Below are 25,742 nucleotides of genomic sequence, written 5' to 3' on the forward strand. Positions count from 1 at the left end.
TAGTCATGAAAATACAGAAAAATCTTTAAATGAGAAGGTGTGTCCAAACTTTTGGTCTGTACTGTATATGCACACACACACACAAATACACACTAATGTATATATCTATCTCTCTCTATATCTATAAATACACTGAGACCCTGCTGTGTATATACACACACACACACACACACACACACACACACACACACACACACACACATCACCAAGACCCTGCTGTATATACACATCACATGGATACACCGAGACCCTGCTGTATATACACATCACATGGATACACCGAGGCCCTGCTATATACACATAATACAGGAGACACTGACTCTGCTGAATAAACCGTATTTTTCAGATTATAAGACACTTTTTCCCCCCAAATTTGGGAGATTAATGGGAGTGCGTCTTATAATCCTAATGTAGTTTACCAGCTGCGGTGGAGAGGGGTCACAGGAGGCAGGGTCGCTGCTGCAGGAGGCCGGCGGCGACAGAAGTGGGGCGATGCTGCGGGCCCCGTGCTGCGAGGATGGGGTGTCCTGGCGGTGTGAGGCTGCGGGCCCTGGGTTTTCATAAAATGTTGACTCGTGAGTGGAGTCCCCTTCCCATTGATTTCCATGTGGTGGGCATCGGGAAAACGGCCACCGGAGATCTCACGACAACCCCTCCTGCCAGCACGAGCCCCAGAGCATTGCCCCACCCCTGCCGCAGGCCTCCTGCAGCAGCGCCCCGCCACCTGTGACCTCTCTCCACTGGTAAGCTACTGCAAAATCGAACTATAAAACGCACCACCATTTTATTTAAAAAATGTTTTTTTCCTATTTTCCTCCCCAAAATTTGGATTGTGTCTTATGGTCCGGTAAGTCTTATAGTCAGCAAAATACGGTATATCACATAGGAGACACCGAGACTGCTGTATACATCACATAGGAGACACTGAAGCTACTATTTATACATCACACAGGACAGGAGCGCAGAGTGCACTAACTCTGCCAACAAAGAACGTCCTGAAATCTCATGTATGGACAGCTTTAATACGAGCACAGTGTTCATAGCTTTAAGGCAGGAATGTGATTGTTTTAGTTCCTTTACCGGTATAGAAAGAGTCTGTATGTGGGAATACGGCGCTTCTCAGGACCTAAAGTAATTTTCCGACATAGGGACCATGCCATTAGCTTGTAAATTTACACTTTGTGGGCCGGAAAGGGTTTAAATGGTGTATCCAGGCTTTAGGATAAGTGGTGTAAAATGAAATAATGTATAAAGCCATCGCAATGTACAGTAAGTAATAAAATGCAACCCTTACCAGTAGTCGGTCTGAACCGGATGGAAGCATTGGCTGAAGGTTGCGCAGCTTCTACCTTAGCAGATTTTAGCTCATCTCCACAGCTTCTTACAAAGTCTTCTGAAGATACATTGTCATTCTTGGGCTTTATCAGAGAAACAAAAAAATATTATGATTATGGTTCTAAGAGGAGAAAAAAAAATACGTATACACAGTATATAGATGTATGCATATCAGATGGGTGATGTAATCGCAATCCTTTCACAGTCTGCTTTTTGGAATGGAAGCTTCGGCTTCAAAAAGAAGGAATATATTAGGAAATGGATTTTAAAGGGGTTGTCCAAGCTTGGGCTCAAGTCAGCATCCCCACTGACCAGCTAAAACGAGATCCAGGAGAACACGGAGCCGGACCGGAGGAGCGCACGGAGCCGGACCGGAGGAGCGCACGGAGCCGGACCGGAGGAGCGCACGGAGCCGGACCGGAGGAGCGCACGGAGCCGGACCGGAGGAGCGCACGGAGCCGGACCGGAGGAGCGCACGGAGCCGGACCGGAGGAGCGCACGGAGCCGGACCGGAGGAGCGCACGGAGCCGGACCGGAGGAGCGCACGGAGCCGGACCGGAGGAGCGCACGGAGCCAGACCGGAGGAGCGCACGGAGCCAGACCGGAGGAGCGCACGGAGCCGGACCGGAGGAGCGCTATACACAATGTAATTCTTGGGTGCTGCTGCTGCTCAGTTCCTATTTAACTTGTTTCATTTTCTGATATTCATGATATTAGGCAAAAAATGTGGGGGTTTTTATGCCAGATTTGCCACTTTTCTGAAAAGAGGTAGAGTTTTGAGATGATGGAATTTGGGGCATCTTACTCCAGCAGACTTTTCTTCCAGACTGGTGTATAAAATGCAAGTCATTGCCAAACATTATTTACAAAAACTTACTAATAGTGATATTTTGGAGGAACTGATTATATTTTACAGGTCCGTACAAAATACTCGGCCTTCATAGAGGACGCCTGCTGTCATTACCTGTAATGCGGGAGTCACAATTCCCACATTCGGACGTGTATTCAGTATGACAGGTGGGACAAAGCGCGGCCTTTTTGATGCATTGCCCGCGAGTTGTTGGCTCGGAGCTGCTGACCGCCTCATAGTGAGATAGTCTGAAATAATAATACATCATTATACCACAGAAGCAATTATACAATAAGGCTACTTTGCACAAAGATGAATATTTGCATAGCTAAATGAAAAATCAAGGATTGTTGTTTTGGGCTTTTTCTATATTTTTTTCCCATAAGGCATTATTTCCCTTGTTCATAGAATGGATGTGTCACCAGGTGAATAATTTCCTTTAAGCCATGCATTTTTTAGGACTCTGGTTTGGGGTCTATATTTGTTTAGGGAATATGGTCAAGGGCCCGTTTTTTTTTTAACTGTGTATATTTTTTTAGAAGGGTATGTATTTTTAAGTCTGGTCTAGGTGGGCTATAATTTTTTTTTAAGGTTTATTATAGGGTCTGCTTTCGGTTCAGGGGCCAGGTCTGTATTTTTAATCATTGTATTTTTGGTCTGGGGCTGTATTTATTTATGGGGTCTGCATTGGTCTATCTGTTAACTGGTCCTGATTGTTGTTTTTTTTGTTTTGTTTTAAGGAGTCAGGACCGGGGTCTCTTCACTTCCAGACTGCTAGTAGACTATAAATGTCCTGTCGGTCAGCGCTCTAAAACATCACTGCAGAGTAAAGCAGGTGCATGTGATCGAACAACTTCAGGAGCTGACTGTTAGGTACGCCCCAGGCCATAACCCCCAGTTCAGCTCCGGCCCGTACTGAACCAGGCACATGTCAGCTGATTTATACAGCTGACATGTGCCCACAACAGCCACGGGTGGAATTGTGATCCACTCCCGGCTGTTAACCAGTTAAACGTCGCTGTCAGAGGCTGTCAATCTCTGACAGCGGCATGTAACATCGCCGCACTAGAAGTGCGGCATTAGCCCCGCCCATCGGTGAATCTGTCATATGATCGTGGGTCACCGATGGGTGGGCATGACAACCCGGGGTCTGCAGCAGACCCCTGTGGTTGTCATGTCTCGACTGCTATGAGCGCCACCCAGTGGTCAGCGTTCATAGCAAGTGAGCATTTCAGCTGCATACAAGCGATCTGCTCATCACTTGTATGCAGCAGAGGCAATCTGACAACTGCTACTTCTCCTATGGAAACTATTGAAGCATGCAGAAAGTGTAAAAAAAAATGTTTTAAAAAATATTATTAAACAAAATAAAAAATATATAAAACATTTCAATCACTGCCCTTTCACACCATTCAAAATAAAGTAATAAAAAAACGCCATACACACATATTTGGTATCGCCACGTTCAGAATCGCCCGATCTAACAATATAAAAAAAGAATTAATCCGATCGGTAAACGGCGCAACGAGAAAAAAAATTCTAAACGCCAGAATTACGTTTTTTTGGTCATCGCAACATTGCAATAAAATGCAATAACAGGCGATTAAAACATCGGATCTACCCCAAAATGGTATCAATAAAAACGTCAGCCCGGCGCGCAAAAAATAAGCCCTCACCAGGCCCCAGAGCCCGAAAAATGGCACCATTTTTTTTTTTTTTTTTTTCATTGGGGGGAGGGAGGGGGCTCGGCTCTGGGGCCTCCCGGCTTAGGGAGTCTGGGATTTGTATGTGTTTAGGTGGGTCTGGTCTGCAGTATTGCAGAAGGTCTGATCTGGGGTCTGCACTTATTTCGGGGGCCGCTCTGGGGTCTCTGTTTGGCAGCAGCTTTCTCTCCCTGATGTTGGTCTGATCACTGGTCCCAGCAGTTACTACTATGACCCATCACTCAGGACCAGATCCATCTCTCTCAGACTGAAGAGAAGTAGGCAGAGGCCACCAGACGTGTGGAGATGCGGGGCCTCCATGACAGTGACAGAGCCTGTGCACCTGAACCGCAGCGCACTCACCGGGAGCCGCAGAGACTTCTCCACCAGCCGCAGTCACCGCTCAAACCTCCCTCTCTCCCAGCATGCACCGCGACCCGCCAATTCCCTCAGTCACTACAAGAGGAGGCGAACAGCGCGCGAAATAAAGTTTATTGAAAAAAAAAAATCTGTGTTCGCTAGTTACTATGGCAACTAGCTGCGACGTGTGCGTACGGATGACCCACATAGAGGTTATTGAAGGTGGGGGCACCTCTAGTTACCATAGCAACGGACTGCAAGTGGGCATAAAACTTCATTGTAAAAAGTGTTTTTAAGAGCGAAATGGCGTCACACTTGTAATTGTAGTGAAGGGGAAGCACAGGAGCCTGTGCGCTGTATGGCCCCAGACCAGGCGGCCAAAGACTTAGGCCACGGCCCCACTATCAGTATTCGGTCAGTATTTTTTCTCAGGAGTGGGAGCCAAAATCAGATGAGGAACAATCAGAGAAAAGGTCTAATAGAAACAAGTCACCAATTCTGTATATAAAAAAATACTGACCGAATACTGAAAGTGGGGCCGTGGCCATAGAATTGATCACATTATCAATGCAGGAAAGCGATTGGAGCATGGCTGCCTCGTAAAGGTCACATTGCAGATTGCTTTCCTCTTGTTAATGGCCGCACAGTCATTAGCACAGGAGGAGCCGAGTCTTAGGCCGGGTTCAGACGGCCGAATCTCACAGTCCGTATTTGTGCACAATGCCCGGCGAGTGTATATACATATACACCTTAGGGCACATTGTAAAAAAATAAAAAACAAGCAAAAACTATATATGGTCCGGTGAATAAAAAAAGAATATCAAAATTAAGAAAATGTATCCTATATATTTAACGTAAAAACCTGATAACCAATAGTCCATTGTATGATAACAGATTTAGCTCATGGTTTACGCATCTATTGATGTATAACGACATATGCCACACATTGGCAACTAGCCAATAAAATTTACAAAAAATTATACCGCGCAGAATATATATATATATATTTTAATGGTCCACTATATTGGAAAGTACTGTCTGCTGCGCTTGCTCTAGACCAGAGGTCCTCAACATTTTTGACCTTGAGAGCCACATTCAGCCATAAAAGAGGGTCACGAGCCACATCCTGCTCATTGCCCACTCACAGTAGTGACACCCAGAGACCCCTATTACTGGTATAATGACAGCCAAAGCTTTTCCACTGAAATCGCACCAAGGCAGTAGATCAAGCTCCAGGGTTTCCTATCTTAACCCCATTCAGATCTGCTCCTCTGTGCAGGGCTACATATAAAAGACTTCATCTAGAGATCTGTTCTTAAAGGGCTACATATAAAAGACTTCATCTAGAGATCTGTTCTTAATGGCTGTTTGCTACACATGGAGCTAATGCACCAAGCTGGTAGACAGCAGCGAGCCACACATCATGGGCCCGCCAACTACATGTGGCTCTAGAGTTACAGGTTGGGGACACCTAATCTACACAGTGAGAGAAAAAAGCAGTTTGAATGAGTTGGGTGAATAGTAACCTACCTCTACTTTCTACTAGGTTTCCCAGCATACATTAAATGTCTCTAAGGACAGGTGCAGACGATCGTATTTTCGGTCCGAGTGCGATTCAGCAAAACATCAGATTGCATTCAGTCCAATGTTATTCTATGGGGCCGTGCACGTCCATTTTTCTCCTCAGACAGAGCTTGTCCAAGGAAAAAATTGCTGCATGCCCGAGTTGGATTCAATATTCGGATCGCACTCGGCCATGAAAGTCAACGGGTCCATGAAAAACATTGGACTGCACTTGGATGTCATCTGAGTGGGGTCTGATTTTCACGGACTAACAGAATGGAGAAGATGGAGAATTTGATCAGCATGTGTGATCAGCCTAATTGGCCCAATTTTCTCGGATGAGAGAATATACACTGGAGGCACAAAAAAACCCAGTCTGCATTGGTCATTTAACTCAACTCCGCTGCCGACTGTCAGCCGAGAAATGCGCTAGGTGCCTATGTACCTGGTGGTGGGTCTCAGTTGTCTGATCCACATGACCGAACATTTTTGCGTATCCGGCGGATATGTCATAAAAGATATTAATGTTAACAAAAATTAGATTTATTTTTGGATGCTCAATTTTAAGTTTTCTTTGCCACTCAGGAGAGATCATGGAGCGGCCCATTCTTTGCTTCTAGCCATGTATGACGGTGCAGAATCTTACTATCCAGGGATTTGTTTTCCAAGTGAACAGTGGTGTATTGTGTAGTGAGCTCAGGCCGCGGCTGTCCGGTCTCATAGGAAACACATGTGATCTTCTTTCTTTGTCTTCACAGGAAGGGAATAGCATTCCAGTGAGGCACCTCTGCCAGTGTCACCCAGTCCCCGTCCTAGCCTTGATCTCACAGCCTTCCATCACTTTCACTGGGTAAGTGGTTTCCACTAATATTCCTTATCCCATCACAGGACAAGAACTTCGTCTTCATGTTATAACATCAACCGTAATGAGGTCGTCACGTCATGGATGAGAACTGTCACGTGAGTGATTTATTTACACATGGGTGTATCATTATCTGATGGAGGAATATATGCCTCCTGACGCCATGGCTCCACAGCAAAAGAACTTGATTGATATTTGCAAAAGCACGTTCACATTACAATACAGCGTGATATTTCCCCCGACTTAAAGAATTGCCATCATTTACACTTTTTTTTTCTCATAAATCAATAGTACGCCTGAAAATAAGAAACTTTGTAATGTATCTTAATAGAGAAATCCACTTCTTTCTCCTCCTGGACTGATCATTCGTTCTCAAAATACAGACCTTCCCATTACTGAGATAGGAGATGACAATTGGTGCTCATAAAGTTCTATGGAGAACTGTAAGTGTTTTTGGAGAACTTGCAGCAGAATGTCCATGTATCTCTAGCTCCTCCCTCTTCTCCATAGAATCTTCTAAGCACCAACGTGTATCTCCTATTTCAGTAATTGAGAGTGAAAGATCAGTCCAGGAGGTGAAAGAAGCAGATTTCTCTCATAAAATATATTACAAAATTGTGTATTTTCTTGTGTACTATTGATTTATGAAATAAAATTTAAAACAACAGTTACTCTTTAGATTTTTGGGGACAAATGGCATTGCCTGTGTATATGAGATATCATTATAAGCAATTTTGCAATAGTATTAAATTTAATGTGACAAATTAAACATATTGTCCGTCCATAATGACTGAAGATATTGCATGTGACATTGCAGAATCACAAGTGAATATAACAAGTGATATGACATTGTGGAGCTCTGGCCTAAGGGTGATAGTCATTTAGTAAGTAGGAAAATAATATTTCATTGGCTAAACAAACCTCTCACTCTATATTGCAGCTTGATGTACTATTGACTTGTGCTGACAAGTGGCTCTATGCCCTACATGTATTGAGGTACACTATGTGGACAAAATTGTTGGAACACACATCTTTATCATCGAGTTCAGGTTAATCATTTAGTCTCATTGCTCCTGGTGTATAATGTCCGGCAAACAAAAAGGTGTCCAGCTCCAGGATCCGAGCAATCGAAACGCGTTGCTGAAAATGTCCTAGTAACAGCTATTCAATTGCACCTGTACCTCACTTTTATTTATTCATTCCTTCATTTTTGGATGGAGTAATTTTTATGATTTTTTTCTAATAAAGTTGCTATTTTAAAATGTTCCTGTTTCCTCGGATCCTGGAGCTGGATACCTTTTTGTTTTCTTCAGTATTATTGGCGTCTGGTCAGGACGAATTTCCGTGCTCCATTCTTCGGATTGCTCAGGTGAGCTGGCTGAAACTTTTTATATACTAAGTATAATGTCCAGCCCCCTTGTCCCCGGTGTATAACATCTGACTCCATTGCCCTCGGTGTATAACTTCCGGCCCCCTTATCTCCGGTGTATAACATCTGGCTCCTCCATTGCCCTCGGTGTATAAAATCCGGCCCCATTGCCCTCGATGTATAACATCCGGCCCCATTATCCTCGGTGTATAACATCCGGCCCCATTATCCTCGGTGTATAACATCCGGCCCCATTATCCTCGGTGTATAACATCCGGCCCCCTTGTTCCCGGTGTATAACATAAGACCCCATTGCCCTTGGTGTATAACATCCGGTCTCCTTGTCCTCGGGGTATAACATCTGGCTCCATTGCCCCCAGGTTATAACATCTGGCCCAATTGCCCCCGGGGTATAACATCCAGCCCCACCGCCCTTGGTGTATAACATCCAGCTACATTTGCCCCCAGTATATACTGTAACATCCGGCTTCATTGCCCTTGGTCTATAACATCCAGCTCCATTTGCCCCAGTGTCTAATATCTGGCTTCATTGCCCCCAGTGTATAACATCAGGCCCCATCTCCCTCAATGTATAACATCCGGCCCCATTGCCCCCGGTGTATAACATTCGGCCCCATTGCCTTCGGTGAATAATATCTGGCCCCATTGCCCTCGGTGTATAACATCCGGCCCCGTAGCCTTCGGTGAATAATATCTGGCCCCATTGCCCTCGGTGTATAACATGTGGCCTATTTGCCCCCAGTATGTAACAACCGGCTTCGTTGCCCCCCGAGTATAACATCCAGCTCCATTTGCCCCCAATATATAACATCCGGCTTCGTTGCCCCTGGTGTATAACATCCAGCTCCATTTGCCCCCAATATATAACATCCGGCTTAGTTGCCCCTGGTGTATAACATCCAGCTCCATTTGCCCCAGTATATAACATCCGGCTTCATTGCCCCTGGTGTATAACATCCAGCTCCATTTGCCCCCAATATATAACATCCGTCTTAGTTGCCCCTGGTGTATAACATCCAGCTCAATTTGCCCCAGTATATAACATCCGGCTTCGTTGCCCCTGGTGTATAACATCCAGCTCCATTTGCCCCAGTGTCTAATGTCTGGCTTCATTGCCCCCAGTGTATAACATCCGGCCCCATCGCCCTCGATGTATATCATCTCGTCCCTCGCCCCCCAGTGTATAACATACGGCCCTTCGCATTGCCACCTGCCTTTACTAACATGTGACTTTGGAGCTACAAACCTAATCTGGCTTTAACTCCATTACAAAATCTGTGTGCTGAGAGCTATATTATATGGGTCTCCATGACCAAGCAGCTGCATGCAGCCTTACATCACCAAGCACAATTCCAAGTATTGGATGGAGTGATGTAAAGCCGCCACCACTGGACTCTGGAGGAAGCGTGTTCTGTGCAGTGACGGATCACACTTCTCTATCCGGCATCTGATGGATGAGTTTGGGATTGGCGAATGCCAGAACATTACCTGCCTGACTGCATTGTGCCAGATATAAAGTTTGGTGGAGGAGGGATCAAGCTACGGGGTTGTTTCCAAGGGTTTGACCTCGGCCCCTTAGTTCCTGTGAAGGGAAATCTTAATGCTTCAGTATAAAAATAAATAGCCCAAAGATAGCCATACACAAAAGAGATAAGCTGGACGATCCTGATGATTTCGGCCGGACCACCTAACCCTCTAATGTATATAGGATGACACATTGTCCGGCCACAGTACATATTGGGGGAAGAAATCCCCCTTGCTCAATCCTTTGTTCTCACATGAGAGTTACCGCCAGCCTCCCCATATTCCCCTCTCCCCATTAGTGGTGATGAGATGAATAGCGGTCAGTGCTATTGTAAGTATATGGGCACCATTAGGCTGGATTCACTATGTATTTTTTTTTGGGGGGGGGTTCTTATCCCAAAAAAAGCTAAGGCTATATGTTTTCTGTTTGGAAATTAGGAAATTCTCAACACATTTTTCATTTTGGTATGTGGCTTTTTTCCTCATTTGCTATGAGAATCATTTTTGAAGACGTTCTCCATCTCTCTTTCCCACAAAATAACAGCAAAAACCACAAACAACTGCACTGTATGTGTTAACTTTTATGCAGTTTTCATGTCATTTTTAGCCCACCCCTTCTAAAATGTAAAGGGGTCCATAGAGTATATTTAGATGCAACAGAATATTTTCATTTCAGAACATTATATTTGTGAAAATCCTGAAAAAAAACATCCATGACAGAGGGGGAATTGTGGGAAATTAAAAATCCGTAAAATACCCCAAAATCTGCATGGGTTTTAGGGCATGCTGTGTGTGAATTAGGTTCTGTAAAACCTTATTTACTTTTTTTTTTTACTGTAATTTGTTGAGGATTTTACACCTAAAATCCACACTGAATTTTCACAACAACTGAACATGATGGAGGAAAGTTCGGATCGAAAGTCAGGAAGTGAATCTTTTTAATTGGGGCTACAAATGCCCAGGTCACGGTACAACGTCCAGAGAGTATGACAAATGGATCAGGATTAGAGGGACACATTGCAATCTTGTAGGGTTTCTAATACATTCCATTTATTTCAGACATAGTGATGGGCAATGACATTGAACGTTTCCTTGGCTATGTGAACGATGGTCTTCTCTGCTGCATATGTCGGGATGTTCTTGAGCGCCCACTACAAGCCCCCTGTGAACATGCCTTCTGTGCTTCATGTATACCTGTATACAATAACTGTCCTGAGGATCGGCAAACCCTAGCTGTCACCGATCTAAAGGCATTACACAGGTATTCTTTTGGGCAATTTCTGATTTTGTTCTTTAGGCTGTGTGCCCACGATGCGTTTTTGGTTCGTTTTTTGGTGCGGATTTGCAGAAACGCATTGCATACCTTATCCCATGACTTCCTATGACATTCTGCAAGTTCTGTGCACATGGTCAGGATTTTTTCTGCGCAGATTTTACTCCCAGAAAAAATATGGACATGACCAATTCTTGTGCGTTTCTGCATGCGTATTTGCCTATACAATGCATTGGAAAAACGCATGTCAAATACGCATCAAAAACGCATCAAAATGCGTCAAAAACGCATGTAAAAACCGCATGCGTTTTTCTGCCAAGGAGATGCAGAAATGCTCAGGAAAATTTCTGCTTCATTTCTGCATCGTGGGCACTAAGCCTTACAGTCTCCTATGCTTAGACTGCATTTTTTCAGGAGACTACAAATTCCTGTCTTTGTTTCTTAGCAATAATGTAATATTCACCCCTAGTCAAAACGGTTATTTACCCCGCCGCCCATACTTCAGACATAGCCGTAACCCTCACGGTGTATTGTACGCAGGGTAATTGCACACAATGTCTGAATGACTTCTAATGTGATGTTTCTGCTAAAAAATTATTGAATGGTTCAACATAGTTATAAAATAAAAGTGGGAATAGGTGTCATCAACATATAGACGGCCCTGCACAAAAATCTGCTGATGGATTGTCAAATAGAGGCAAGGCCAAGAGGAGACAAATATATCTGAAGGGCTGTCACAGTGTAGAGGGATCATCCTCATTTGCACATGGAAACACTAGAGGCAATGGGATGAAACTGAAAGGGAGAAGATACAGATTAGATATTAGAAAACACTTTTTGACAGTGAGGGTGATCAATGAGTGGAACAGGCTGCCACGAGAGGTGGTGAGTTCTCCTTCAATGGAAGTCTTCAACCAGAGGCTGGACAGACATCTGTCTGAGATGATTTAGTGACTCCTGCATTGAGCAGGGGGTTGGACCAGATGACCCAGGAGGTCCCCTCCAACTCTACCATTCTATGATTAAGAGGAGGGGATCTGAGGAACCCCAACAGTAAGGGAAAGAGGACAGGAAGAAGAGCCAGGAAATGATAGTGAAGGAGCGGTCAGAGGAAAAGGAGGAGAACCAAGAACGAACAGTGTCCTTAAGGCCGATAGAGCGGAGCATAGTGAGGAGGAGCTGGTGATCCACAGTGTCGACTACAGCAGAGATCCAGGAGAATCAGCAGGGAGTAGTGACCATTAGATTTAGCTGTTAGTAGATCATCAGAGACTTTAATAAGGGCAGTTTCAGTAAAGTGTAAAGAGCAGAAACCGGATTATAAAGGGTCAAGGAAGAGTATTATCTGAGAGATAGCGGATTCGATGGGAGTGGACCAAGGGTTCCAGGAGATTAGAGACCAGTCTGTAGTTAGCAGCACAGTTCTGGTCTAGTAGGATGTTTTTTTTAGTAAAGGGGTTATGATGGCATGTTTGAATGAAGAGGGAAAGATACCGGAAGAAAGAGAGAGGTTAGGTATTTTAGTTAGGTAGGGAGTGACAGCCGGGAAGTTGGACTGAAGGAGATGTGAGGGAATAGGGTCATTGATGCAGGTTGTAAGGCGAGATGAAGCCAGGAGCCTGGTCACTTCTTTTGGGACAGGTTCAAAGGTGGAAAGTGAGCTTGAGGTGTGGGAGGGAAGAGGATCCAGGTTCTGGGGGGATTGTGCAAAATTGTCCTGACAGATATGGTTGAAATGAGTCATTTACTATGATGTGTCTGGTGGAAGGATTGAGTGAGATGATAATACTACACGAGTTCATTCTATTCTATAATATGCTTCTGTATTTATCTAGGTACATGCGGAACGAGCTGAGCAGACTTCAGATCCAGTGTAAAAATGACAGAAGTGGCTGCGAGATGGTTTGTTCTCTGGGGTCCATAGATAAACATGAGAAGGAGTGTGAATACGGTTGTATGTCCTGTATAAATGCTGGTAAGTATCTAATAAACTCATTATGAACACTGTCCACCCTTCCATTCTATGTCACGTTCTACATGAGCTTTCTGGTGTTAGGCTGCCCTGTCCAGTTTGAGAGAAGACATCTGGATAGTCACCTGGTGGTGTGTGAACATCGGAGCCGGGAATGCCCCAATGGCTGTGGTTATGGCATCCTAAGTGCTGAAGATCTACAGCATAACTGTATTGCACTCAGAACAGAGCTAGAACTTCTAAGGTAATAACCTTTACATATACAAAGCATTAGGGTATGTTCACACTGTGCCTTAGCCTACCATAGGTGGCTCTCTTGAGAGCTTACATTTGAAGCCCTGGAAAACAGAATTCGGATGATTGCGCTCATGAGGCCATTGACTTTAATAATGCAGTTACATTGTGCTTTGTAGGATATAATTTTCAGCAGTGTCCACCTATTTCTGGTGGGCTCCAAGACGCAGTACCTGCCTCAAATAGCCAGATAAGGACGTAAATTATGTCCGATGGAGCACAATGTGATTCTGCATTACTAAAGTCAATAGTAAGTAAGTGCAAACGTCCATATCCAAGGCTTTGGATGCAAGCCCCAACGAAGCCAATGACGTGCCATTCGAGGGCTTTCTGCCGGAGAACACAGGAGCACTCTGCCAAATGTGTGCTCCTGTGTATGGGAGCGACGGCCAAGATGGCCTTGTAAGCATGATTTGGCCGACAGCCATCTAATGTGTAGGGCGGCCTTTACTGTACTGATCTCTCGTCTCTAGATCTGAAGTGATATACAGAGTCAAAGAAGCCAAGCTGGAGATGGACTCTAGGCTGGACTCACAGAGACGACACATGGTCCTTAAAGGGAGTCTTTACAGGCAGAGACAGAAGAGCTAAAAGGTATATTTTGTGTCTGCTTCCATTTTAGCTGTACAAAAATGTAATATAAATATCTGAAGACATTTAATAGGGATCTCTTTAGGATCCAAAAGAGGATTCTCTTTTTGGTGAGTGGAGGTAAATGATCCAGTTGACCAAAACAACTGTTCAGTTTCTCTATAGCATCACAAGACATGTGAAGTATTACACTGTGCCTAATGAGATGAGGCTGCTTATGGAAAGCATGGACTCACAGGTCTATCCAGGGCAAGAAATACGCTTTGGTAACCAAGAACAGTCACCTAATAGACTTCTCTTCACCCAAAACTGTGAAGTGAGTACTTTGGACCCCTGTTCCAGTGAATGTTGTGGATAAATGTTGAATATGGGAAACACTTTTAAAAGGAATCAGCAGGTTTTTGCTATGTAATCTGAGAGCAGCATGAGGAAGGGGTAGAGACCCTGATTCCAGTGATGTTTCATTGTTTTTATAAAATCACAAGGAGAAACGTTACCCCCTTAGACCTCAGTCCAGAGCCTCTCACCTAGCCAAATCACTTATCATACTTTGCACTGATGAGGGCCAACAGCCCGAAACACCGTGTCTGCAAATTGAGATTCTGACTTGGCTATTATCCCAAGTCATATTGCACTACTCGTTAAAGGGTTGATTGTGACTTGTAGGATTGCTGCTTCCAATAGGTGGCAGTAGAGAGTACAAGTCCTCTTTTTCTCTAAAGAGGCAATTTGCATATTAATAAAATCAGTGTTTTATCAGCTGGAGATTATCACTATAGGACTAGCTGTTGCGTGCCTCCTGGTCCAAGCACACCCTCATCACTGATTGGCAGCTTTCTGTCTATATTGACAAAGCAACCTATCAGTGTTGTGGGCGGGGTTATAGAGCTCCGCATTTGAGCACTGCTAGATCTGCAGCAGAGATAACTCATTGTATCACAACTGCTGCACCCAGTAAGTGACACATCGCTGGAATCAGGGTCTCTGTTCCTACATTATGCTGGTGCCAGATTAGAAAGAAAAAAAACTGCTTACAAATTCCCTTTAAATAAAAAAAATAAAAAAATAGCTCCAACCTGTCAGCTTTTAGCTCTAAAAGACTAGTGTATTCATAGTACAGTCATGGCCAAAAGAAGAAACTGACACAAATTTTGGATTTCACAAAGTTTGTTGCTTCAGTTTTCTTAGAACTTTTAGTCAGATGTTTCTATGGTTACATTAGTACAGTCGTCGGCATTTTAGATGGTTTTGAACCTTAATTGACAAATATGTTACACTTTTGCAAAGAATCAATCATGACCCTTATTTTTCCAGGCTTCTTAAGCCCTTTGCCCTCAAAGCTAGATATCAGCTTCTGGGCCAAATCCTGACTGATGAGGATAGCCCATTTTTGCCTAATCAGTGCTTGGAGGCTAACCCTATTTCTGTGTTTTTGTTTGTCCACCCACTTTTTGGAGATTGACCACAGGTTCTCAATAGGATTAAGATACACAGAGTTTCCTGGACATAGACTCGAGACAAGGGAGTACATTTACCAAGTTTTTCATGTTGAACTGGACGCAAGATGTAATAATGGCTGCAGAGCGTAATAGGTTTGTTTTTATTTCACCTCTCCATTGCGGAGATATTAGCAAAGTATTTGGTGGTACTTAATGAGTTAACTTTGTTAAAGCCAAGTGGGTGTCATCAGACAGCAACTCATTCATGGAGAAAGTCATCCTCCGGTAGCAACACCCACTTGGCTTAACTAAAGGTAACTCATTAGGCGACACAGTTTGATTGCAAATATCTCTGCAACAGAGGCGAAATAAAAAATAATAATATTTTATTCCACTCTGCAGCCATTATTACATTGTGTGTCTGGTTCACCATGAAAAGTTTGGTCATCTAAGTAGTTAAAAAGTGTTTTTGGTTCAACAAAACTTTGCTAACTTGAGTAATTGCCATCAAATAATAAATCCATCAGTACTTACTCGAGGAATCCTCGTCAGTCTTGCACCATCGCTTCCAGACTCTGTTTTACATCTCTACAAGCATCATGTGCTATCACTCATGTGACCACTGCAGCCAATCACTATAACTTCTGCTGAGAAGTAATTGAATTGTCAGGAAGCAATGATGCAGGATAGACAGGGATGTAACCAAATAAGTTATGGTTGGTTTTGTTATTTTATAACCTTTACTGTCTTTCACAAAAACATTTTGAACCCAGAAAAAAACATATAATTATAAAATATCTTGCTATGCTGAGAATTAGAAAAAATAAGAGATATTAATCAGTCCAGAGTTTGGAACAAGAAATGGCAAAGGCAGATCTGTACTTTTAGGTTCAGATTGAATGGCTGCATTTTAATTTTACTCAATGAGATCACCTAAAAATTTAGCATTTTGATAGTTTCTGCACGTCATGGCTTTGTTTGTTCCAGAGGCAGGTATCGCAGCTCATGTCAGATGTGCGGACTCTGATGGCTTCAGAAAGACAGATCCGGCAGGACCTGGAGCCGACAAACCTGGAGCCGACAAACCTGGAGAAGCGAGAACTGATGGTACTACTGAAAGGATTACAGCCAGAATGCCGAACAAACAAGGATGAAGTACAGAAAACTTCCAGTGACCGTTCAACGCTCCCTGAAAGCTTTAAAGAGAAGAACCAGAGAGGTCTCTAATCTCATCAGGATGTTATGGAGTTATTTCCAAGCAGCATGTAGCATCTAGTCAGTTTTGACCCCTATAGCCACATTTATTTTAGAAAGCCTGGGAAGAAAACAAGTCCCTTCAGGAAGAGAATGCAGTTTATTTTAAGTTAAAGGAGTTTTACCACAAACAAAAGTTGATTTTAATCAATAGATCTTGGAATAATAATAAGTTCCACAATTGATGTGTTTAAATAAAATGTTCCTGTGCTGAGATAATCTTATATATTTGTCCCTGCTGTGTACTGTGTAATGGCCGAGTCTGACCATACAGGGACATGGTCTGATCATACCACAGCTCCTGGGCAGGGGGGGGGGGCAAAAGAGTATACAGACATTACAGCCGGGGATCACAGCTGATTCTGTGAGGTAAAACTTTTCACTGCCCGTTTTTAAAAAATGTTTTACCTCAAAGAAAGTTATTTGCGATCCCGTGCTGAATTTCTCTACACTCTTGCTTCCCCCCCTGCCCAGGAGCTGTGGTATGATCAGACCATGTTCCTGCACAGTCAGACACAGCCATTACACAGTACACAGCAGGGGCACATTTATAAGATTATCTCAGCACAGGAACATTTTATTTAAACACATCCAATTGTGGAACTTATTATGATTCCAAGATCTATTGATTAAAATCAACTTTTGTTTGTGGGAAAATCCCTTTAAGGTTTCTCTTCCCGAAAACGTGCATTAATGAAGGCTATAAGACACAGTCCTTATGTTATTATAAATGGTTGACAGGTAAATGCATTAAAGAATATTTGTTTACATAGTTTCCCTTTCCAGAAAGGTATATTTTAAGAGAAATGTATACTTCATTATTTTTTTTGTCTTCAAAACATTTAGGATATTATTAGAGGCAGTGTACACATTTGCTTTGATTTTATTTTTAAATGGTTTATCTGCTTCCTAAATGTAAAATTAAACAAGTTTTAAAAGTCTTTAAAAATTGCCTGCCATTTTCCTGCTGTAGAGTCTGCACAACGCCTACACAAAGCTGACTGTGCTGCTGCTTCAGACATAGATCAGACAGCATCCTGCTTCCTGGCTGCTGTTGGCTCAGGGATGAGACCTTTCACAAGGCGTTATTTCCCAAGTTCGTAGGTTCATTCAAAGCTTACGCCCGGTCCCCCCACAACATGCGGTTCGGGAGTATGCCCCACATCATTTTTGGGCGTATATGCCTACTAGAAGCGGATACCCAGACTGCATCTGAATGTCTGCCTCCAGTAGATGTATATGCCCGCACGCTGACTCTTCTGGCACCATTATAGTCTATGGCCCCATCAGTGCTTACACCCAGATCCCGTTTTGCAGGGGAAGGGAGAGGGGTATGGATGCAAGCCCCGACAGGGCCAACAAACGTGGGCAAAAACGCTGTGTAAAAGGGCCCTAACTCTAAATACCTTTCAATGAAATCCACTGTGAACGTCCATTTCATGTTATGTTTTCACCAGTTACTTTGAATAAAATACACAAATAAATGCACATCTGATATTTAGTCATTTTATTATAAAAAAAAAAAAAATAATAAAAAATGCGCCAAAGAAGATGGGACAAACAAAAAAAATGACTAAACTGTACATAAAAATAAAACGCTTTTCACTTCGACTTGTAACATGTATCAAAATACGTTTACTGTCAGGCCCAATATTGGAAGGTGCGGCGGTATCACACCACGGTGTCCCTTGGTCCTTCTGCTTTCCAATAATCTTTCAAACTATTCACATATATAACATGTCCGGGAGATTTCCTTCTATCTGGTGAAGGAACGCACGTGACGCCCTCTGCTGCCATTTCCTCCAAGGAATTTTCCACGTGAAGCATTTCCACCGCCTGCAGCATTAGCCCAAGAAGGTCCAAGACCTCCACCACCACCGCGGCCCCTGATTGCTCGTTCACGAGGGTTTGGACGGTATCCTAATAAAGAAATAGATCAATATTCAGTTTGGTAAAGGAAAAACAGAACGTGCAACGCTCATTTTATGAAAAGCTTGATACTGAAGACATAAGTGTATGAAGTCACGTATGATGAAGATGATGGAAAATATTCGGGGAAATCATGTTATTACCCAAAACTAACCAGTTGTGTGCGTGATCAGCAAGTGTTGTGCACACGTCCTAAGTGAATGAACAGGACATGATCACGATACCTGGCGATTGTGCACGCGTTTCAGCACCTATGTAAGGGTGCAGTCAGACGGCAGTATATATTGGACAGAGATCGGACTGCAGTGCTCGGACAGGTCGCAGCTCTCTCGACCCAAGCGGGACAGCTGCACAGAAATACATGAAGCTGTCAAGCTCAGGTTGGGAGAGACGACGGTCAGTCCGTGCACTGCGTTCCGATCTCACTCTGATATATATGGTCATCAGACTGTGCCCTAAGGCTGTGTGCACACGTTACAGATTTGGTGAGTTTTTTCCTGCGCGGATTTGTGGCAAAACCTGATGCCAGCAAAGTGAATGAGAAACCTGAAGTATCATGCACACGTTGAGTATTTGTGACTTGCAGATTTGGTGCAGAAAATAATCTGCTGCGTGTCAATTCTCTGTGCGATTTTCACCATTGACTTCACTCAAAAACGATGGGTAAAAAAGCACCAAAACGCGCCTATTTTTCATTGCGTTTTTGCTACCAACAAATTCCTAGAGATTCAGAAACGTTTCAGAAATTTCTGCAATCAAATACTCAACATGTGCACATAGCCTTAGGGTCATAAGGTAAAAGGCACTATTCACCTCCAATGCAGAAGAGGCACTGGACAGCCCCTTTAAGCTGTCTGTGGTTCATGTCCAATACATACGCCTAGATACTAAGAGTGTTTTTAACAAATGTTTGCTTGGTCCTTTTTTTTTTTGCGAGTATATGGCTCCTAACACCACCTTATAACTTTTTATTTAATGACTAGGTTTATAGGACTGTTGGGAGCTATAAGTAGGGTTCCAATGAGTGCCAGTCCAGAGCGACATACGTCGCAGTACCCGGTGCTAGAACAGCAGATCTTCCTCCCATACACACATTGGCAATCAGTTCTGATCAAGGTCTAAACGCAAGACCAAAACGTTACATTTTGATACAGATTGCCTATTAAACGAATATCTTTCACTGCAACCTCCTGAGTGCCAAGTTTTATCTACTATAGGTTTATAGGACTGGTCTGGAAATGTTCCTATAAGGGCCTGTGCACACATTGAAGACTTGTTGCAGATTTGTCACAAAACCTGAAGGGATTCCTGATAGCAGCAAAGTTAATGAGGAACCTGAAGTCTCGTGCACACGCTGCTTATTTTTTCTTGCAGATTTAAATCTGCAACATGTCAATTCTTTCTGCAGATTTGCACCAAAATCGCTTGTAAAAAAAAAAAAAAAGCATCAAAAACGTGACGACCTTACACAGGGTTTTTCCTGCCAATAGATGCAAAAATGGTGCAGAAGTAAATACTTAACGTGTGCAGATACCCTAAATAGCAGCTCTGCGATTGGTAATGTCCCATATTGGTCGTTGAAAAGGGCAACAGAAAGTAAAGATTAGAAAATAATGGAGATCTGTAAAATGTTAAAATGAGTGTGGTTACCCACCTGCAGAGCTTTGCCTTAGCGAGGGCAGGGGCACTCTGTCAAAATTGCTTTGCGCTCCTCTGCTTTCCACATACGCCCCCCGTGGGGCGGCCTGAGCAGTCCAGTTTAGCACACGGACACCTTCGCGACGACTGTAGTTAACTAAACAGAAACAAAACCACAATGTCAAAAAGTTAGGCTGAAATTAAACAGTTAACATCTAAAATTCATGGATTCGAGACGTCCGTCCATCTCTAGGCATCCGTCCACTCTTGTGCTGTCCCAGGTGCGTCAGGATGGGACTCATGTATTTGTAAGGCATTTCCATGGTTGTGAAGGTTACACAATGCAACATTACAATGTAGTGCCAGCCCTGGTGTAAAACCACCATAAAATAATTAGCTAACTCCGTTTACTGGTTGGTTATATGATGGCGACCCACCTTTAGGAGCAGGAGGAGTGAAGAATCTGCTCTGGCTGTGAAACACCCCTCGACCACCACGGTTTCCTGGAAATCCACCACGAGATGACACCTTTGGAGTAACTTTTATGGGTCTTTTGGGCGGAGGAATTCCAACTTGAGGTACAACTTCTTTACGCTCGGCAGCCACAAAGTCATCCACGTGCATAGACGGAGGGCGGCTCGTGTTCTGCTTCCTTTGCCTGAAGAGGTCGTGGGGGCGCATGCCTTGTCCAAACCCACCTCTGCCCCTTCCGCGAGGCGGAGGCACAAAGTGGGCTCTTTTTGCTGGTTCAATGTATTCAGACTTTCCACTATAAAAAGAAAAGTAGCAATTCAGACCTGCATAGGAGATTTACTGGTACATTTTATATAATCAGGTCACAGTGTTTCATGTGGACTCAGAATCTGAGTTTGCATTACCCCTGGCAGATGATGGCTGCATTACACAGCAATCATCTGCCTCTAACATCAGCAAGTGGACCTGAGCAGTTGACTCCATAAATACCATTGTCAATCTCTGCGAGACATTTACAGCACGTGGCCATCAGCTCTCCACGACACGGTCGCGGGGTGCCGATGGCTTGTTTTTGCAGCTGGAGAGGCCTGCATGCCTTCCAAACAGTGCTCCAGTCCCCTTCATAGAAGGCTGGGATTTTATAGTATATATAGTGTTTGTGATAGGACAATCACAGGTTCAAGTCCCTCAAGGTGACTTAAAAAATACGGTATGAAAAAAAAAAAAAAAAAAACTTTAAAAGAGTTTAATTTTTTTCTAATGTTTTGTTTAAAAAGAAAAATTGCAATTTTCACACTGGCGACGGGGTTTATTTTAGATTCATACTTCCTGTTCTTTCAAGATGAGTTTTCAGGGGGCTCCTTATCAATTACAATGACACAAACACCCATCTATACACAGCTGATAACACAGGGTCCACCAATCACAACAGGTGATATCACAGCTGACCTGCTCTCCCTCCCTTCATAATGGCCTTTGCACATGCTCATTAGGTGCTTCAGTACAAAATATAGGGTTGGACTTTCATCATTGAGCCTAATGTCCATGTGTTTCCTAAAAGAAGAAGCAGGAGTCTCACATAGGTCATTTTTCTGATGACATTCCCTTTAAGAGGACTGTTTTATTAAATACCTGGAGCGTCTTCTTAAGTCTCTACATTATACTGTTCCTCAGTCATTAGTCTTGAAAAAATGAATAGATACATTAACAACAGGTCATTACTCTTCCCTTAATGGAGCGAGTCCCTAAACAGTGTGATACTCAGTGTTACTGACAGTGATCAGAGGAAAGCCAAGCTGTCAGTTATTCATTCATTTCCAGGAGGAGTAACAGAGTAACGGTAAAAAGTAGAGCTGCAAGAAATGATTTGTGGTATTTAGTAAAACAGGAGAGATGTCCCGTCTTCTTAGCCTCCCCAGTCCGCTTCTGCCATTTATCATGTAATAGGATTGAGACCAGCGAAGACGTGTCCGTAAAAGGGATGTTTACACGCAGCGGGGGTCCACGTCCGCTTCTTCAGGCTGGATCTGAACGCACCTGAATCCATTTACTACTCGGGAACTGAATCCGAAACTCACCTTGTAATAAAGGTCTCATGTTTGTGTTTTCCCAGCTTGAAACCTTTGGAGGCTTTTGTCCGGCCAGGGGATGAAGGCTCCAACAAAAAGGATTTTTCCAGTTCTGCTTTTAAGTCAAAATCACTGCAGCATTTGGCAGAAAGGTCAATCAAGTCAACCTTCATCTAAAAGGAAAAAAAAACACACCGACCTCATATTACAACTGGTGCAGCGTGTACAGCGATCTATTCAGGATTCTTCACATCCGATAGGAGTGTGATCGTCTGAAACGCTGCAGTAAAAGGAAAGGTTTATACCAAGTCTAGGTCCACATCCGCTTCTTCAGGCTGGAAGGGCGAAAATGAGAACGACTTCAGCTGATCGTCCATCACATCTGCTAGAACGTACACAGTCCTGCCGAAGAAGAGAAGACGCATCATTAATCTTTAGCCAGAAATACAATCATCACAACATAGCACTCAATTACAATAGTGATAGTGCTCCCCTTTTAAATGGGGTTAACCCATGAAATACCAGAATTTCAATACTATTGGCATAAAAGTAACAGCCGTTTTAAGTTAATCAGCAGTGTTTCTAGAGTAAGTCACATTTTCATATATTTTTATTTTGCTTCCCAGCACTGACTCTGACCAGAATCAGTCTCCTTCCCCCTCTGGCAGCTGAAAATATATTCCCTTATTTCATCCACAGGAGACTTCATAGACATACCGTCATAATACTGCAGAGACAAGCAGGGCATAAAGATATTTCTATTGGCTGCTCTGTGGTGAACAGAGGATCATTATACTAACACTATTGTGTTTCCAATTTCAACAAGTAGTTAGATCATTAGGTGGAAGTGCACATTGCTATACTATAGAGCACCAGGTGGCGTCATACTTTGTATGTAACAACTTAACTGGATTATTCTACACCAGCAAGTAAACGTCAAATATTACCAATTTATTATGGCAGTGTGCAGCATGTAAACACAGTAGAGATCTGTGCTGTTACCTTACTGCATACTGGATGTAGTTATGCAAGAAAAGATGTGAGATGGATTCCAGTGTATTATAGACCAGCAGCAGACTAGAAACAGCAACTGGGGTAAATCCCGTCACAGGCTTCTCAGTGTGTTGTCGCTGCATGTAGGTGACACACTCAGATTAACCATTTACATGCAGCCGATTCACCGCATCTGTTATTCTCTTTTGGTAAATTTATGAGATAATGGTTAAATTAACTATCCCATTATATTGTAAAGACAAGAGAGTGGATAAAAACGGCAAAACAGGGCAAATCCTGCCAGAACAAATCAGCCTCCACCCCATTCACAGTTGATATCTCCCAGAGAAGAGAATACCAGATTTTGTGCTCCCTGGTAAGGTAAATCTCCTGCAATAGTGGCGGAAATCATCTGATTTGCTAATGACATATTTGAGAAAAAAAATCTTATAATTTCACTTATGCTTTTTCTTCTCAGAATTAATAGTTCCTTCCTAAATATGGATTGTATTGAGCGTTCCTTATGTAAAAGAAGTAGACTTCTTTGCAGTATTTCTATTACTCTGGTCAGCAGCAATCTGCTCAATGTTACCGGTTATTGAAGAGGTTCTGCAGGGCATCTCCCGCTGGCAGCACTGGCTCCACGTCCTGGTCACTTAGTGGTACGGGCTCCTTTGCGGTTTCTAGGATCTGCCGGAATCCGGCCACGTTGTCCAGCAGAGACTCCAGGCTGTCATCTTCTTTGGACTGCTCCTAGAAACACACAGAAATTAGAACAATCAGCATTGAAAATATTCAACCTCGTAACCGAAAAGAAAAAAAAAAAGCTTACCATAACGATTTTCTCCAGGTCCAGCAGCAGGTTGTGTGCGGGGTCGTCTTTGTTGAGCAGTAGCTGCTTTATCTCTCCAGAGCTGACACCGAGAGTCCGTGTGTGGGGGGCTCCGTCCACCTCCATAACTCCACCATCATCTCCACACGTCTGCACGACAAGCAGGGGGTTAAATCAGTGCCTCAAAAGTTAAAAAACAATGAGTGTGGGCCAAGCATGTTCAGAGTAACGCTGGGATCTCCAGCCTGTTTTCCACTACAATGCCCAGCAAGCCCTGACAAAGTCCAGGCCCACAGAATCACTCAGTCAGGAAATCACCAGAACTATCCTCACACGTCATTAACTCAAATTGGTCTGTCCGACGGCCCTGTCAAGGCTGCAGCGCTCATGAGACAATGTTATGAGATTGTGGGGGATGCAGCATGTAGCGACACCCCCCCGCCGCATGTAGCGACACACTCTGATTACAGGCAGCAGATTCCTTCCCAACACACCTGTGATTCTCTTTTGGTCAACATCCAGATTAAAAGTATTTTGCTGCATTTGTACAGAGTAAGGTATCTGACTTTTAGTTCATTGATCAGAGGAATCAGAAAATCTATTGTTCTATTTTCCTCCAGTTTCACTCCCCTGTGCGCAGTCAGTCATTCTATGGACAGATGTTATAACACATCCTCCTATATAATATTCTGCTGCCATCCAGCGCCAATCATCTCCACCGCACAGGATATTCTGCACTCCGACATTACTGTAGAGGAGATATCTATCTCTATCTATATCTCTCTCTATATTATATATATGTACATATATATACACACACACACACTAATGTATATATCTATCTCTATGTATAAATACACATACATACAGTACAGACCAAAAGTCATCAAAGCAAAAGGTGGCTACTTTGAAGAACCTAGAATAGAAGACATATTTTCAGTTGTTTCACACTTTTTTGTTAAGTATATAATTCCACATGTGTTAATTCATAGTTTTGATGCCTTCAGTGTGAATGTACAATTTTCATAGTCATGAAAATACAGAAAAATCTTTAAATGAGAAGGTGTGTCCAAACTTTTGGTCTGTACTGTACATAGAAATATATATCTATCTATCTCTATACATATATATATTTATCTCTATATAACTAAATATCATCATATCTACTTGCCGTTGTATCAGAGTTCAGTATCTGCCGCATGAAATCCAAGAACGATGAGGCCAATTCCCCGGTGTCTTTTCCAAACGCACAAACTATTCGTTTCAGGAGCAAAAAAAGGGCATTGTTGTGTTTCCTGAGGGAGCTAAAGGGGGGAAAAAAGCAGTACATTACAGACACTGTAAGAGTTACGCTACAATCAACCAAACTTTTTTTTCTTCTTTAATGATGTATGAAAACCTGCTGCAGTTTTAACACTATCCACTAGAGGACAGCATTCACACCCATTCTGTGCAGCCATCCTGCTACTCACATGGATGGGAGGTTTATGTAAAACCGTACAGATATGCTCCGATGCCTCCTGACTGACATGGGCGCTGCCCGGGGTGCTTAGTATCCAAATAGGCACAAAGTGTTGGATTTTAAGTGACAACTATATACATAGGGGATATCCCACCTGGTACAAAAAAAAAGTGTAGTAGCTGCCCATGCCAACTTGGTATGAGTGCCATGGGCAACTGCTTTATTTTTCTTTTGTGAGTTTTTAATGGCCTGTTCCACTTTTTCATAAAAAACTATACAAAAATAGCAGGGTATAAAAGCACGGCTCCAATATCGGTCACTGTGCTTTGTGTTTCCTACACTAGATCTTATGGTCAGGAGTCTCCAACATGTGGTTCTTCAGCTGTAAAACTACAACTCCCAGCATGCACTGACAGCCCCTGCTGAGAGCTGTGGT

The 25,742-nt window shown here is 43.2% G+C and overlaps 3 protein-coding genes across 4 annotated transcripts in view; 1 reads left to right on the forward strand and 2 right to left on the reverse strand.

Annotated features, from left to right (window-relative positions):
* RAD54B (RAD54 homolog B) overlaps window positions 1–4,376 on the reverse strand; it is a 61,466-nt gene extending 57,090 nt beyond the window's left edge. Inside the window, exons 1-3 of the mRNA XM_073679671.1 lie at window positions 4,252–4,376; window positions 2,300–2,433; window positions 1,295–1,418 (exon numbers count right to left, since the gene is read on the reverse strand). Of these exons, the coding sequence (XP_073535772.1) occupies window positions 1,295–1,418; window positions 2,300–2,422 (247 nt within the window). The 5' untranslated portion in view covers window positions 2,423–2,433; window positions 4,252–4,376. The remainder of the gene's footprint in view (window positions 1–1,294; window positions 1,419–2,299; window positions 2,434–4,251) is intronic.
* Window positions 4,377–6,558: 2,182 nt separating this feature from the next.
* Window positions 6,559–16,529, forward strand: LOC141264501 (RING finger protein 151-like). Of its 2 annotated transcripts, XR_012319972.1 has the most exons (7): window positions 6,559–6,661; window positions 10,647–10,848; window positions 12,696–12,835; window positions 12,917–13,076; window positions 13,600–13,720; window positions 13,872–14,033; window positions 16,144–16,529. XR_012319972.1 is itself a non-coding variant. In XM_073676780.1 (6 exons), the coding sequence occupies exons 2-5, from the start codon at window positions 10,655–10,657 to the stop codon at window positions 13,715–13,717; spliced, it is 612 nt and encodes a 203-aa protein (XP_073532881.1). In that variant the 5' UTR covers window positions 6,559–6,661; window positions 10,647–10,654; the 3' UTR covers window positions 13,718–13,720; window positions 16,144–16,529. The 2 variants fall into 2 exon arrangements, 1 of the variants encoding a protein (XP_073532881.1); XM_073676780.1 differs by lacking the exon at window positions 13,872–14,033.
* A 1,373-nt stretch (window positions 16,530–17,902) lies between these two features.
* Window positions 17,903–25,742, reverse strand: part of VIRMA (vir like m6A methyltransferase associated) — a 47,415-nt gene continuing 39,575 nt past the window's right edge. The window contains exons 17-24 of the mRNA XM_073679673.1: window positions 25,016–25,148; window positions 23,845–23,994; window positions 23,605–23,765; window positions 22,325–22,421; window positions 22,029–22,192; window positions 20,415–20,746; window positions 19,994–20,134; window positions 17,903–18,330 (exon numbers count right to left, since the gene is read on the reverse strand). Of these exons, the coding sequence (XP_073535774.1) occupies window positions 18,167–18,330; window positions 19,994–20,134; window positions 20,415–20,746; window positions 22,029–22,192; window positions 22,325–22,421; window positions 23,605–23,765; window positions 23,845–23,994; window positions 25,016–25,148 (1,342 nt within the window). The 3' untranslated portion in view covers window positions 17,903–18,166. The remainder of the gene's footprint in view (window positions 18,331–19,993; window positions 20,135–20,414; window positions 20,747–22,028; window positions 22,193–22,324; window positions 22,422–23,604; window positions 23,766–23,844; window positions 23,995–25,015; window positions 25,149–25,742) is intronic.

Source organism: Phyllobates terribilis, unplaced genomic scaffold (genome assembly GCF_046119375.1).
Source record: "Phyllobates terribilis strain yellow unplaced genomic scaffold, ASM4611937v1 Scaffold_4__5_contigs__length_816908805, whole genome shotgun sequence".
In the NCBI taxonomy this organism is placed as follows: domain Eukaryota; kingdom Metazoa; phylum Chordata; class Amphibia; order Anura; family Dendrobatidae; genus Phyllobates; species Phyllobates terribilis.

Excerpts from the sequence above, each read along its gene's own strand:
- LOC141264501 (XM_073676780.1), top strand. The coding sequence starts at position 10,655 with ATGGGCAATGACATTGAACGTTTCCTTGGCTATGTGAACGATGGTCTT. Across the intron at positions 12,836-12,916 it reads TATGTCCTGTATAAATGCTG|GCTGCCCTGTCCAGTTTGAG; the intron begins GTAAGTATCTAA and ends TTCTGGTGTTAG. Across the intron at positions 13,077-13,599 it reads ACAGAGCTAGAACTTCTAAG|ATCTGAAGTGATATACAGAG; the intron begins GTAATAACCTTT and ends TCTCGTCTCTAG.